Source organism: Corythoichthys intestinalis, chromosome 20, assembly GCF_030265065.1.
Source record: "Corythoichthys intestinalis isolate RoL2023-P3 chromosome 20, ASM3026506v1, whole genome shotgun sequence".
Taxonomy (NCBI): Eukaryota; Metazoa; Chordata; class Actinopteri; order Syngnathiformes; family Syngnathidae; genus Corythoichthys; species Corythoichthys intestinalis.
Window position 1 is genome coordinate 16,507,064 of NC_080414.1, and position 12,936 is coordinate 16,519,999.

At 41.8% G+C, this 12,936-nt stretch overlaps 1 protein-coding gene across 1 annotated transcript in view; it reads right to left on the reverse strand.

Moving 5' to 3' along the window:
- Positions 1-12,936, reverse strand: part of tram1 (translocation associated membrane protein 1) — a 133,374-nt gene that overhangs the window by 64,771 nt on the left and 55,667 nt on the right. The window contains exon 3 of the mRNA XM_057823734.1: positions 8,006-8,157. Coding sequence (XP_057679717.1) covers positions 8,006-8,053 — 48 coding nt within the window. The 5' untranslated portion in view covers positions 8,054-8,157. The remainder of the gene's footprint in view (positions 1-8,005; positions 8,158-12,936) is intronic.

Sequence of the window (12,936 nt, forward strand, 5' to 3'; positions counted from 1 at the left end):
AGCAAAACAATTATGAAGAAAAATCGGAATAATAATACAATAATAGTCATAATAATACCTGTAATAAAGTAACGAATTGGGTTCTAATGTGGCAGATGTATTTTTGCGTGGTGTTCCTGAACGCACCGCGTGGTTGACTTTACATGTTCAGCTGCGACGGACAGTAGGCATGTTGTGTTGTACAAGTTCTGAAATAAAGGATTAAAAACCTAAGGAAGCTCAAACAGTTTCTTTGGCGATGTTACAATAATAATTATTGTCACCTTAACTTATAAAGACTGGCGAACGGAGGAGGACCGCCGAGATCATAGATCGTCTACGGCCGTAATGTTGAGCCAGTTCACGGATGTGCACCCCACGCTCATATTTTCCTATCATTTCCATCATCATTTCAACGGTGAGTCTCACCTTTTACCTTATTCACCACCTGCACGAACATTGTTGGAACCCATGTTGATTTCTCTCACAAGAAAATCCGCCGTGCGTCCATCTTGCGATAAAACAAAGAAACTGTGGCGCTGTCATAAATCGTCGTATTTCGAGCATGTCGTCGGATGCATAGAAAGAAATGGCAAGTCAAATTATACGTCGGATGTCAAAAAGATTGTGTGTCGAAACGATCGTATGTCGAGGTACCACTGTATTCTTTATCCTCTGCATAGACCAACTAATATTACTATCTCTTAAACACTACATTGGAATTATAATTTTCAAAACTTTTCCAAAATGGACTTTTATAGGGATGTCCTAATTACATATTTTTCTGGTGTAAAACAAAGCAGACCAAATTTTGTTTGAGTATCGTGTCTTTCATGAATAAAATGGTATAAAAAAAATCGGAAATACGACAAATTGCTATGAAACAAAAGATTTTGAAAGGTTAAAAAATCTATTTCACACAGTGCAAGTAAAACATAAATGCAAAACTCTTTTAAAAAAAACAACATTTTTACTATAAATGTACTGTATAAGCGTGTATTCTTTATCCTCTGCATTGAGCAGATTCGTATTATTAGCTAATTTCATTCATTCACCTTCTGAGCCGCTTATCCCCTTGATGGTCGCAGGGGTGCTGGAGCCCATCTCAGCTAACAACGGGCAGGAGGCACAGCACACCCTGAACTGGTTGCCAGCCAGTCATGGGGCACATTACTAGCTAATTTTCAGAACTTTATTAAAACTGAAATTTACTATTAATGCCTCAGTCACAAATCTTTGCACCTGATTTTGCAGACCGGCCAATACTGAGTCCTGATCCGATTCTTGGGAAAATAAAAATCTTGAAAAACTTATTTTTGTTCTGAACTGAGTTCTGCAGCAGAAAATTATGTCACAAACAAAATGACGTTTGCATATTTTGTGTTACGTAAACCAGGGGTTTTCAACCCAGTCCTCAAGGCACACTGTGGGTCCTGGTTTTTGTTCCAGCCGATCCAGCAGAGACAGTTGAACCAATGAGGCTTCTGCTAAAACAAGCCACACCTGACTGCAATCAACTGATTGCACTTGTAAAACACCAGATTGGGGAAAAAGTGTTGTCATCTTGTTTGGTAAGAATGAAATCCTGCACCCACAGTGTGCCTTAGTGGAATAGGTTGGGAACCCCTGACGTAAACAAAACAATTAGGGCTGTCAAACGATTAAATTTTTTAATCGAGTTAATTACAGCTTAAAAATTAATTAATCGTAACTAATCGCAACCATCTGTAAAATATGCCATATTTGTCTGTAAATTATTGTTGGAATGGAAAGCTAAGATACAAAACGGATATATACATTCAACATACTGTATTTAAGTACTGTATTTGTTTATTATAACAATAAATCAAGAAGATGGCATAAACATTAACATTCTGTTAAAGATAGAGGATAGAAAGACTTGTAGTTCTTAAAAGATAAATGTTAGTACAAGTTATAGAAATTTTATATTAAAACCCCTCAATGTTTTGGTTTTAATAAAATTTGTAAAATTTTTAATTAAAAAAAAAAAACTAGTAGCTCGCTATTGTTGATGTCAATAATTACACAGTTCTCATGCTGCTGAAACCCATCAACTCAGTCGCACCCAAGCGCCAGCAGAGGTTGACAAAACACAACAAGTGGACATAACACTGTGCTGTCATTTTAATCTGTATGAGCGGGGCATGTGCGTTAGTTGCGACAAATATATTAACGTGATTGATTTAAAAAATTAATTACCGCCCGTTAACGCGATAATTTTGACAGTCCTAAAACCAATACAAGAAATAAAATATTGTAAATTCTCCAATTTACCGTAATTTTCGCACTACAAGGCGCACCTGACTATATGCAGCCACCCACCAAATTTGGCACGAAAACAGCATTTGTTCATACATAAACTCCACTGGACTATAAGCCGCAGTTGTCCTCACTGTATTATGGGATACTTACACCAAAAGAGTAATAACCGGTAACACTTTATTTGACAGCGGAATCATACGGCTGTCATAAAACCAAATGAACTACCATTAAGCTTTGAGCCACTTGGCTGCAAAGTGTCATTGCTTCAAGAAGCTTAATTTGGCCATCACTGCTCCCTTGGGGGGAGACAGTCAACCTCTGTTGCCACCTGCTGTCAACACTCTTGTTGTCCAACATGCTTCCTAGCATGCATTGCAGCACTAAAAATATGAATAGCAATCAAAAATTCATGTTCTGTGCTAACTATGTCTTCAGTTTCTGTTCCAGTTGTTTCACTAATTGCTAGTTATGGTATTTGGTGACAATTTATTTGACAGTGGTGCCATAAAACCATCATAATTATTACATGACAATGCCATGAGCATTAATGAATGCTTATGACAGATGTCATTAAGTGTCATTTGCCAATTATTGCACTTTTGAATGGATGTAAAAGATCCGAACTGGACATAAATGGAGTTACTGACATAATTTGCTGGATGACACTTAATGACACAGTCATAAGCACTCATTAATGCCCATGATAGTGTCTTATGGCAGTCTTATGACGCTGTTTTCAAATAAAGTGTTACCTATTAACCCAAATAAATCAACAAATAAACCGCACTGGACTATAAACCGCAGGATTATAAATGAGTGAAGAAAAGTAGCGATTTATAGTCCGAAAATTACTGTATGTTTAATTGGCTTGATGATATGAGCGAGTCCTTGGGTAAAAATTTGGGTAAAAAGAGTCCCTTGTTTCCAAAATTTTAAACGCCCCACCTTCACAAAAATGATACCACACAATTCTTCTAACATTTTCAAGCAAACGCTCAGTCATTCCAAACGTCTATCACAAAAATTCTTATGACGCCGCTATCAAATAAAGTGTTACCTATTAACCCAAATAAATCAACAAATAAGCCTCAGGATCAAAATGAAGGAAAAAAGTAGCGGTTTAAAGTCTGAAAATTACGGTATACTGAATCAATTTTATAAAGTTAAAGTTAAACTCAAGTGCATTTTAAAAACTTCATCTTTTTTACCCAATTCTGATGCTCTAAAAAATAACATAACAGGCCCGATTTCCGATCAGGACCATCTTTAAATTTCACCCTTGTGGACATTTACTGTTCTCCGGACCACATGGCGAGTTTAAAAAAGTGGATCTGGACAGTGTCGGATTGTGAAGCCGAATCGACATTGACGCTGAACTGCCGAGGGAGGCGGAGGTCAGCAGACGGCGAGTGGTGCTGGGGGTCCGGTAGTTTTGAAAGGCGGCAATTATCAGCATTAGCCCGCGGCCCCCCAACCGACCCGTATCGTTAAAAGCCAGCGGAAATGGCAGCAATCACCACCGATTTCCCTGCGAGATGCGGGACGGGTGGACACTCACACACACACACAAGCCAGAGATATAGAAGCTCAGGAACCCTGACAGATGGAAGCGTAGCGGGCAGAGTCCCGACATCCCAGAATTGCAGTGGGATTGACTCACAATTAAGATATCAAACCAGATCGCGGCAGCTCACTGACAGCTGCTGCAATTGTTTGCACCTGAACTGAACTACACTCGCGCCCCCCTTTTCAAAATGGCGTGCCGCACATGTCTGCAACAGATTAGGCCCGCTTTAGCTGGTGGCCACGCTTTCACCTTGGCGCGACTGATTTAGTCCAGACTCATCTGCCTGACTTGACACAACCTGTTGCAGATTCAGAATCGGAGCAAATTCTGTGGATTTAGTACAGTGGTGCCTTGAGATAGAAGATACATTTGTGAGAATGCTCAGAACTCGAAAAACTTCATCTTTTCAAATTATAATGAAATGAAATATCACCAAAACAAATGATTCTGCTCTTAATTTATCAACAGAAGAACATTAGTTGGTTTTGATCAAAACAGAGTGATTTCTCTTTCAAACTTCTGATTTAGAATCCCAAAGGGAGCTTATTAAGGTGGTTTTTCGCCTATTACTACAAGTGTTGTACACTTGAAACCAGTCTTGGTTGAAGATACATTTAGAAAGTCTTGATCTGGCTTCAGACTCAAATTAAAAAAAAAAAAAAATATTAAACGTGTCCTGTCAGCTGCTTGACACGGAGAATGAAAATCTGAGTGTCCGATTGGTCTAAACAGTTTTAATGTATCACATGGGAGTATGACATACCCCCATTGTGATCATTCAACGTGCCTCGTTTATTAGTAGAAAACAGCGAACAAAGACAGAAGAAGTACAAACAACAAGAAATACATTGAACGGCTAGATTAATAATAATAATAATAATAACAATACATTTTAATTTACTATAGAGCGCTTTTACCGATGCTCAAAGACGCTTTAGAGTTGCTCACACAAGAACAATAAAAAAACAAATAGAAAACAATAGAACAAAGAATTACAAATTAAAAGCCAGTTTAAATAGGTGAGTTTTTAATAATTTTTTGAATGTGTGAAGATCAGAACAGGTGCAGATTGGTTTAGGGAGTGAGTCCAAAGTGAAGGGGCAGCAACGGAGAAGGCTCCGTCATTAACTATGAATATGTTGCCGGGACTGGCGGTGGGGCGGCGGTGGGTCGGTTGCCAACGGGCCTACACTCACAAGGGATTCACATGATTACTGGGTTCTAGATCACAGAGCTGATTTGTGTACACTCTACCTCTCCCAATCACTTAGCTTATAGACTTCCCCACTCCCCTCCCGTTCTTTCCTGGGTCAACAGGCCCACTTCATGGTGTCAACTGGAAATACATCTAGCTAATGATAGCACCAACATATTAATAGTTAGTGTAGGCATTCAATGTATTTCTTGTTGTTGTTTGTGTTTCTTTTCTTTCTTTTCTTGTGTTTCTTTTCTTCTGTCCCCCCATTACCCTTTCCTGTTCGCTGCTTTGTCATAATAAACGAGATATGTTGAATTATCGCAATGGGAGTAAGTCATACTCTCAATGTGAAACATTGTCAAACAGCTGAATGTGACAGGTTTTAAAAAAACAAAAAACAAACTATGAATATGTTAGTGCTATCGTTAGCCAGTTGTATTTCCAGTTGACACCATGTGGGGGGCCTGATGACCAAGGAGCAAGAGGAGGGGGGCGGGGGTCAGAAAGATAAGTGATTGGGAGGGGTGGAGTGTACACAAATCAGTCATGTGAGGTGTACAACCCAGTACTTGTGTGAATCCCTTGTCAGTCTGAGTATCTGAGTATGCTAGCATCCTATTCTATGCTATCTGACCGCTAATCCTGACATCGAGTTTTACTAGATAAGTGTGTCTAATTACACCTTGTCATGCGTGGATCCCATCAGACATGTGATAGTCCTTCAGACGAGTGGAAATGCCGGCGGAGCCGCCCCAGGGCCGTGGCCCTTCCCCAGCCAATCGGGGGGCGTGCCAGTGCAGCCCATCTCTCCTCCTGTAGCCCTGCAAGAGGGCCACTGTCATCCCCCTGGGATCCAGAGTGGTCCCTCAGGCCATCCGCAACCCTATCAACCAGCCTTCAGGGATGGGACGAGGGGACGCGCCACTACTCACCCCTCACGCCCACCACCACCCCCCAGGTCCAAGAGACACCGCCACAGCACCCCAATCGGCACGGCACACCGCGGGACCCCCAGCGGCCCACCAAGCCCAGGGCAAGGCAGGATCCCCACCCGGAGCAGGCGATATCCAGCCGACCCACTGTCAACCAGGCAGCGACCCGCACCGGCGCGCAGGGAGGATGCCCAGGCAGGGGGAAGGCGGAGGCAGGAGAGCACCGACAAGAGCTGCAGGGCAAAGCGGGATCGGAGCCCCGACCCCCAGGCAGAGAGAAGGCCACGCCCCGGGAGCCACGCCATGGAGAAAAGTCTGGGACCCAACTACCACCCTATTACTGTGGCTGCCAGGTCCCCGACTGGCAACCATTACCCAGCACCATGATGGGATTGTGTGGGGAGGGTAGTTCTGTGTATGTATTGAAATAGGAAAGCCCGGCTTTGGAAAGCGGGTCCGCCGCATGGAGGTTCTACCCAGCTGTCCGGCCCACCGCCCCTTGCCAAAGTTCCCCCATGAAGTGTGATGTATGTGGTGCGTTAAAAGAGGTGCGAGAATGGTGGGGCCCACCGTGAGGAGGCAACAGTGATGTCACCCCCCCAGCCATCCCACAACCTGGGTATGTGATGAATTAAAAGATTGTACGGCCCGTTCTGACTCTCCCCGGATGTACGAATGAGTACGTAGTTGCCAGGGTGAAAGATATTCACTCAATTCCTATTAGACTCAGGGTTGTCTCTGTCTCGGTCTTGTTTTGGTCTTGACAAAAGTTTTGATTTTGTCTTGGTTAGGGGTTTCAAGCAAAACTCTTTTGCTCTCTCACTTTGAAAAAAAAAGTTTCGGTACTTAAGTTGTAAACAATAGTACATAATAGGTTGGCTTTACCAAATACAGCGATTTCTCCTTGAAACCTCTGATTTAGAATACCAAACTGAACATATTGCGCTGTTTTGCCCGTTTCCATGACAAGTCCTGGTTGAAGACAAGTTTTGAAGGTTTTGGTCTGGTCTTTGACTCAGTTCCCATGTTTTGGTCTTGACTCTGAAAAGTCTTGACTTGCAAGTCTTGGTCAATGTCTTGTCCACAACACTCTCACAATCCATAGGAGCATAATCAAGAATTGTTTTTTAGCCTCTTCCACGACCACCATTCTCTCTTTTCTCATTTAGGGAATGTATGTGTCACTGTCTAGTTAATTGGGCTTGTTGAAACTGACTTGAAATTCTTGTTTTGTTTCATTTTCAAAGGCAAATAGGTATCGCTTTAAGACCCTCAACTCTTCAATGTCAGTGAGAGTTCTATATTCTTCACTGTCTAGCCCCATCAACGCGCCAAGAAGCATGTAATTAAAAAATTCCAAAAGAGGAAGTGGCAAGTGCACAACACATGCCCTTGTCTGGCACATATGCCCTCCCTCCCTCCCTCGTGCCAACTGCCAACTTCCCCTGGAGTCAGTCCAGTCCCCGCGGACCCTCCCCGGAAGGTCGTATGGTTCCGCACCGGCTCTCAGTGTGTAACTGGAGCTGGATTTTTGACACAGTACAGGTATGTTCCCCTGTGGCCCAGATTACCGGGGGACTGTGTAAACAGCCTCGCTAATCTGAGGAAGTATCCTGTCGGCGGGTATGCCAAGCCTGCCCGAGCTGACATGACGACTTTTTCATTGGTTTTGTTGCGAAAAACAGAGGAAGTTACTTCAGATAGTCACTTATTGAAAAACCGGCGTATATTCTTTATCCTATGCAAAGAGCAGCTAAAATCCTGACATTTTAATGCCCTCTAGCTAGCCAATCATTGCGGCAACTTGACATCGCGACCCGGACGATTTTCCAATCCGAGGAGGCTTTCTTCAATTAATCCAGGTTCATTGACGCACCCCTCCCCGTCCCACCCAGCATGAATGGACCCACTGTTGGCCCGGGCCACCCACTCTTATGGGAATCTGCAGTGAATTAGAAAATCTGTCAGTGCGAGAGAGCGCCGATATGCCGCGACGGTCCACCTGTAAGAGAAGCGCTCTTTTGTCCGTGATCTGCCGCTGCTTACCTGAGGAGAGTTAACCTCGAGGTCAACGACATCCCCGCCGAGTTTCATGACTGGCTGGACTTTGGCGAGTGCTCTGTGGAGGAGCTTTGTTGTCCATGGGGAGCGCAACTTCCTCTTGGCTCACCCTGATTACATACCTTGGGGAAATAGACCTGTGAAAATTGATAGAAAGGTTATGCAGGTTTGATAGGACATTTTCATTTAAATTTTGACAACATCAGATAGGACGTTTTGGACATTAACTGTATTACATTACAGTTTTAATTTTGCGCAAATGGGCAGCCGCCCAGGGCTGTCGTCCCAGATGGGCGGCACGAGTAAAAACATTCGAACAAAACTTTTATTATTATGAACATGGCAGCTTTGCTGAGTACACAGTAGCAGGCTGGCTAGTCAAAGTGTCTACGTCGTCGCCATTTTCGAAAGGGCATCATTCCTTTCAAATAAAGAGTACAGTTCTGCCCAGTGGTGCACGTACTGCAGTTTAGAAATCAAAGCAATCAAGCTAAACGACCGGAAGTACCTGGTCCGCCATTGCTGGGGTGTGTCGCCCACAGCACACCCAGCTTGCAGATGCTAGAGTTGCTAACCGTCCACTGAAAAACGTGATCCTCTCGTATTCAGAAACAAAAGTACGTGTCCTGTTTTAAGCTTACAAGGTACGCGCTCTGTCCTGTATTGTCATGAAAATCGAAAATAGTGTTTTATTTTTCAAATGAACAAATATTGGTATGGTGCTTTTAAAGAATATGTAGGGGAACCCTGCCTCTCCTCTCATTGGTTGAGGGACTGTGGGTTGTCATGATGATACCAGAAGACAACATAGAGTGTGGGTGATAAGAAATTAGAGATAAGCTTGAGTAAAAAGCATGTACAAAATGATGATCATTTCTTTTCTTGTCCTTTTCTGGGTATTTTATTTTGACTATTTGTATTAGATTTTTCTGTCTGTCAATTTTGTCTGCATTTTCACATTATATGTGGAGTGATCAATTGCGAAACTGATTGCTGAGGGGACTTTGAACACACCTCACTTTATGTTTGCAATCTTTAAAAAGTATTAAAAAATATACTGCCAATAATTGTTGTTTTTTGAAGTGCTTTTATCACTTAAATATCCAACTAATTCATGTTTCAGTAAAATTAATATATTACAATTACTGTATTCATTAAAAAAAAAAAACAACACTTTTGACATACAAAAACATATAATCAGAAGGTGATGGTTATCAGGCCAGCTGGCTCTACCAATAAGGTGTCCCCTTTTTTTATTTTCAGGGAGTTTGCAACCCTAGCAGCAGCTGACGTTACTGTTTACATTAACTGACGCTGGGCTGCGACTGAGGTGTGTTAACACCCCAGTAATGGCAACCACACTAGAAAGTGACGTCCAAAAATGTCAACTCGGATTAGTCAACAGCTTTATTGGTTGAATATAGCATTTGTGAGGCTGCTTTTTTATAAAAGTAATTTAAGTAATTTAAAAAAGTATTTACAGAAGCATGCAGACTACTTGTCAAGAGAACCTTAGTACCACTCCAGAGGAACAGTTTACAATATATTTATCTTAGGGGTGTCAAACGATTAAAATTTTTAATCGAGTTAATTACAGCTTAAAAATTAATTAATCGTAATTAATCGCAATTAATCGCAATTCAAACCATCTATAAAATATGCCATGTTTTTCGGTAAATTATTGTTGGAATGGAAAGATAAGACACAAGATGGATATATACATTCAACATACGGTACATAAGTACTGCATTCTTTATTATAACAATAAATCAACAAGATGGCATTACCATTATTAACATTCTGTCAAAGCGATCCATGGATAGAAAGACTTGTAGTTCTTAAAAGACAAGTTATAGAAATTTTATGTTTCTTTAATTTCTTCATGTTTTCGTTTTAATAAAATTTGTAAAATTTTCAATCAAAAAAATAAACTAGCAGCCCGCCATTGCTGATGTCAATAATTACTTACACAATGCTCATGGGTACTGAAGCCTATAAAATCAGTCGCACCCAAGCACCAGCAGAGGGCGGCAAAACTCCGAAAAACACAACAAGTACACCTTTCACAGTGCTCTCATTTTAATCTGTTTGAGCGGGGCATTTGTGCGTTAATTGCGTCAAATATTTTAACTTTTATTTTAAATGCCTCTTAGCTCTTTGGCAAGTGTAGTGACTGACTACTGAAATACACACACAGTAGTAAAAAAGTTACATGGCAAAGTAACTGGTCATACCTTTCATGTTTTTTTTTTTTCATTAAAACAAACAAACAAACAAACAAACCCCAAAACAGAGTAACCTTTGCTATGTTTGGAGGTCATTTAATGTTGTGAATCAACCTTAATAAAATTGCTCCCGTTTTTGCCTTAGTTCCCTTCAGTCTACTTTCGACATGTGAAAATTTCAAAACTGTTTCATCCTTTAAAGATAGACTCAAGTCAAGATTTTGCCGATTTAGGAGTATTTTGGATAAAAAGTTGCTTAGGTTCGCTCGGAAGGTTTTACTACAACAGAGCCTTTCTGAGAAGTTTACTGCTCTAAAATGGCGGCTGTTTACTAACGCTACCGTGTGTCATTTCGCATGTAGTTCAATGCATGAGATATCTAGGCGTAGATTGTATGATGTCGACCGCAGTCAGGAAATATTGGAGCCGCCTAGCATCGCGTTTGCTACAAACCAAACGCGTGACCAAATCCAAACGGATGAAAAAAACAAAACAAAAACGCAATGCACGAGAAACGTGTAGATTTTGAACGTAACGTACGGCGTACACATTTAAAAATCAGTGCTCACTTGTACAAATAACGCCGAGACCGGTATGAATTATAGTGGACTGTCACAGTTAGGTAGTAGCACTCTGTAGCACGGGACGTCCAACTATCAGCGGTCAGGGCGAAACTATGTGCTTTCGCGAAATCATCTTCGATGCCTTGGCGTGCCATTTCATAAATGTCGGGGATTATGTTGTTGGCGAAATATGTCCGCGAGGGAACAATATAACGCGGATCAAGCGTTGCAATTAAATTAACTTAACTTTTTCTGACCTGATATTGTAAGGCTTTTGGAACGCCTCTTTTATAGACCCGTGTGTTTTCACTGGTGTCATCTTCGGGGTTGTCCTGCTCTGAGAAAGCGATGTCTGTGGGTGATGCCGGCTGAGGTGCCCAAGTCATGTTAGAAGTGTTGCCGTTAGCATAGGGAACAAGCGCTAAGCAATGCTTGCAAATTGTTTTTTTTTTCTTCAATATTTTCTCTCCGTCTGTATTGTAGTCCACGGGGAAACTGAAATGTTGCCACACCGCAGATTTGAAAGAAGCCGGTGCCTCCTCAAAAATCGGTCTGTCGACTCCTCCGCTCGCCATAACTTTTTTTGTTTTCTTTCTTGTTTCACTTTCACCTCGCTCGTAAGCGAGAGAGGGCGTTACTCGGCTCCTATTTCACAGGTGCTTGACAGCGATTGGACATTTACTCGCGGGGCGGGAATTTCTCCACAGCTGCGCTTCACGTCACACACAGGCACACAGAGTTTGACCAATTCATTCCACAAGCGTTCGGAATAAATTACTGTATTTGCAAAACCAAAAAGGCTCGGTTCATAAAGGCGTATTGAACCGTACAGGGCGAATCGTACGGTTCGGTTTTGAACCGCAAACCGTTGCACTGCTAGAATCTACAATCTACCGTGTGCTACGACCAAGCTTTTATGCAAAAGCTATGAAGGAATCTGACTTTTCAACCAGATTGCCGGAATCACGCCAGCCGAACCGCTAGAACAGCGCAACTCCAATTACCCGGGCAGGCGGGTCATTGGAAAATAGTTCCTAGTTTGAATAGTGATTAGTTCCTTCATAGTTACAACTATGAAATTAGAAGGATCATATCTCTGGTTTTCCGCGGTCAGCCGTTGCCAAATAAAAACAGAGAGAGAGGGTCAAATCCATGCTTTCGAGTCATGTTGAGGGCAGCGCTCAATGTCAAATACTCCTTTTTTTAACGGTACTTTAAAGACGCCATGTGGTTGAACAGGATGGCATGATCATAGAACGGCAAGCTTGCGTTTGATTGGTATAATGGAGTCATGTGGTTAGTCTTATTGGTGAAATTGGTAGCGCAACTCTTGACATTGCAGGCAAAAAAACCAAACCCATCTAATATGTAGAATAAAGAGGAAAAATGTAACAACTCTTGTGTAGCCCAAAGAAGTGGCGTAAGAGTGGCGTTTTTTCTTCACAAATCTACTCAAGTAAAAAGTATGGCGTAGTAAAACTACTCTTAGGAGTAGTTCTCAAAAAGCTACTCGAGTACATGTGACGCGCTACTACCCACCTCTGCTTACAATTAAGTACATTACATCGTAATCCCATCGTACCTCACTGTCACATTACTGACCAGAATAGCGGCATGTTCAACACTTTCTTGTTTTTTCCAAAGATTAGAGATTAGTTCCACTTTAAACAAGTGATGCTTGGGAAATCCCTGTTTTAGAACGGCCTGTCCCCAAAATGTGCACGCCACGCAAGCGACCTCACCGCACACAGCTCAGAAAGAATCTAATTGAACAAAAACTCCACATCAAAGTTTTTCTACATAGCAAAAAATTTGACAGAACCGCACATAAAACAAACGTCAAAACAAAGTGTATTTTTTGCACTTAAGCATGCTATTTAAAAGTAAGCATCCCAGATTGTGCTGTAATTGAGCCATGTGCGCATCTATGCCTCCTCCACATGGTATAAATCATTGTAAAACTGCAGGCAAACTTCTAAACAACATGCCAAGTCAATTAACGACGCATGCCGCACTCCTACTGGGAGTCGGAAAGGAGAACAAATATTTGTGTTTACGCCGGCCAAGAATACTTGAAGGATGAGTAGTCGGGGATTCGGGTTTCGCGTTCGGCGTTATCTACCGTGCC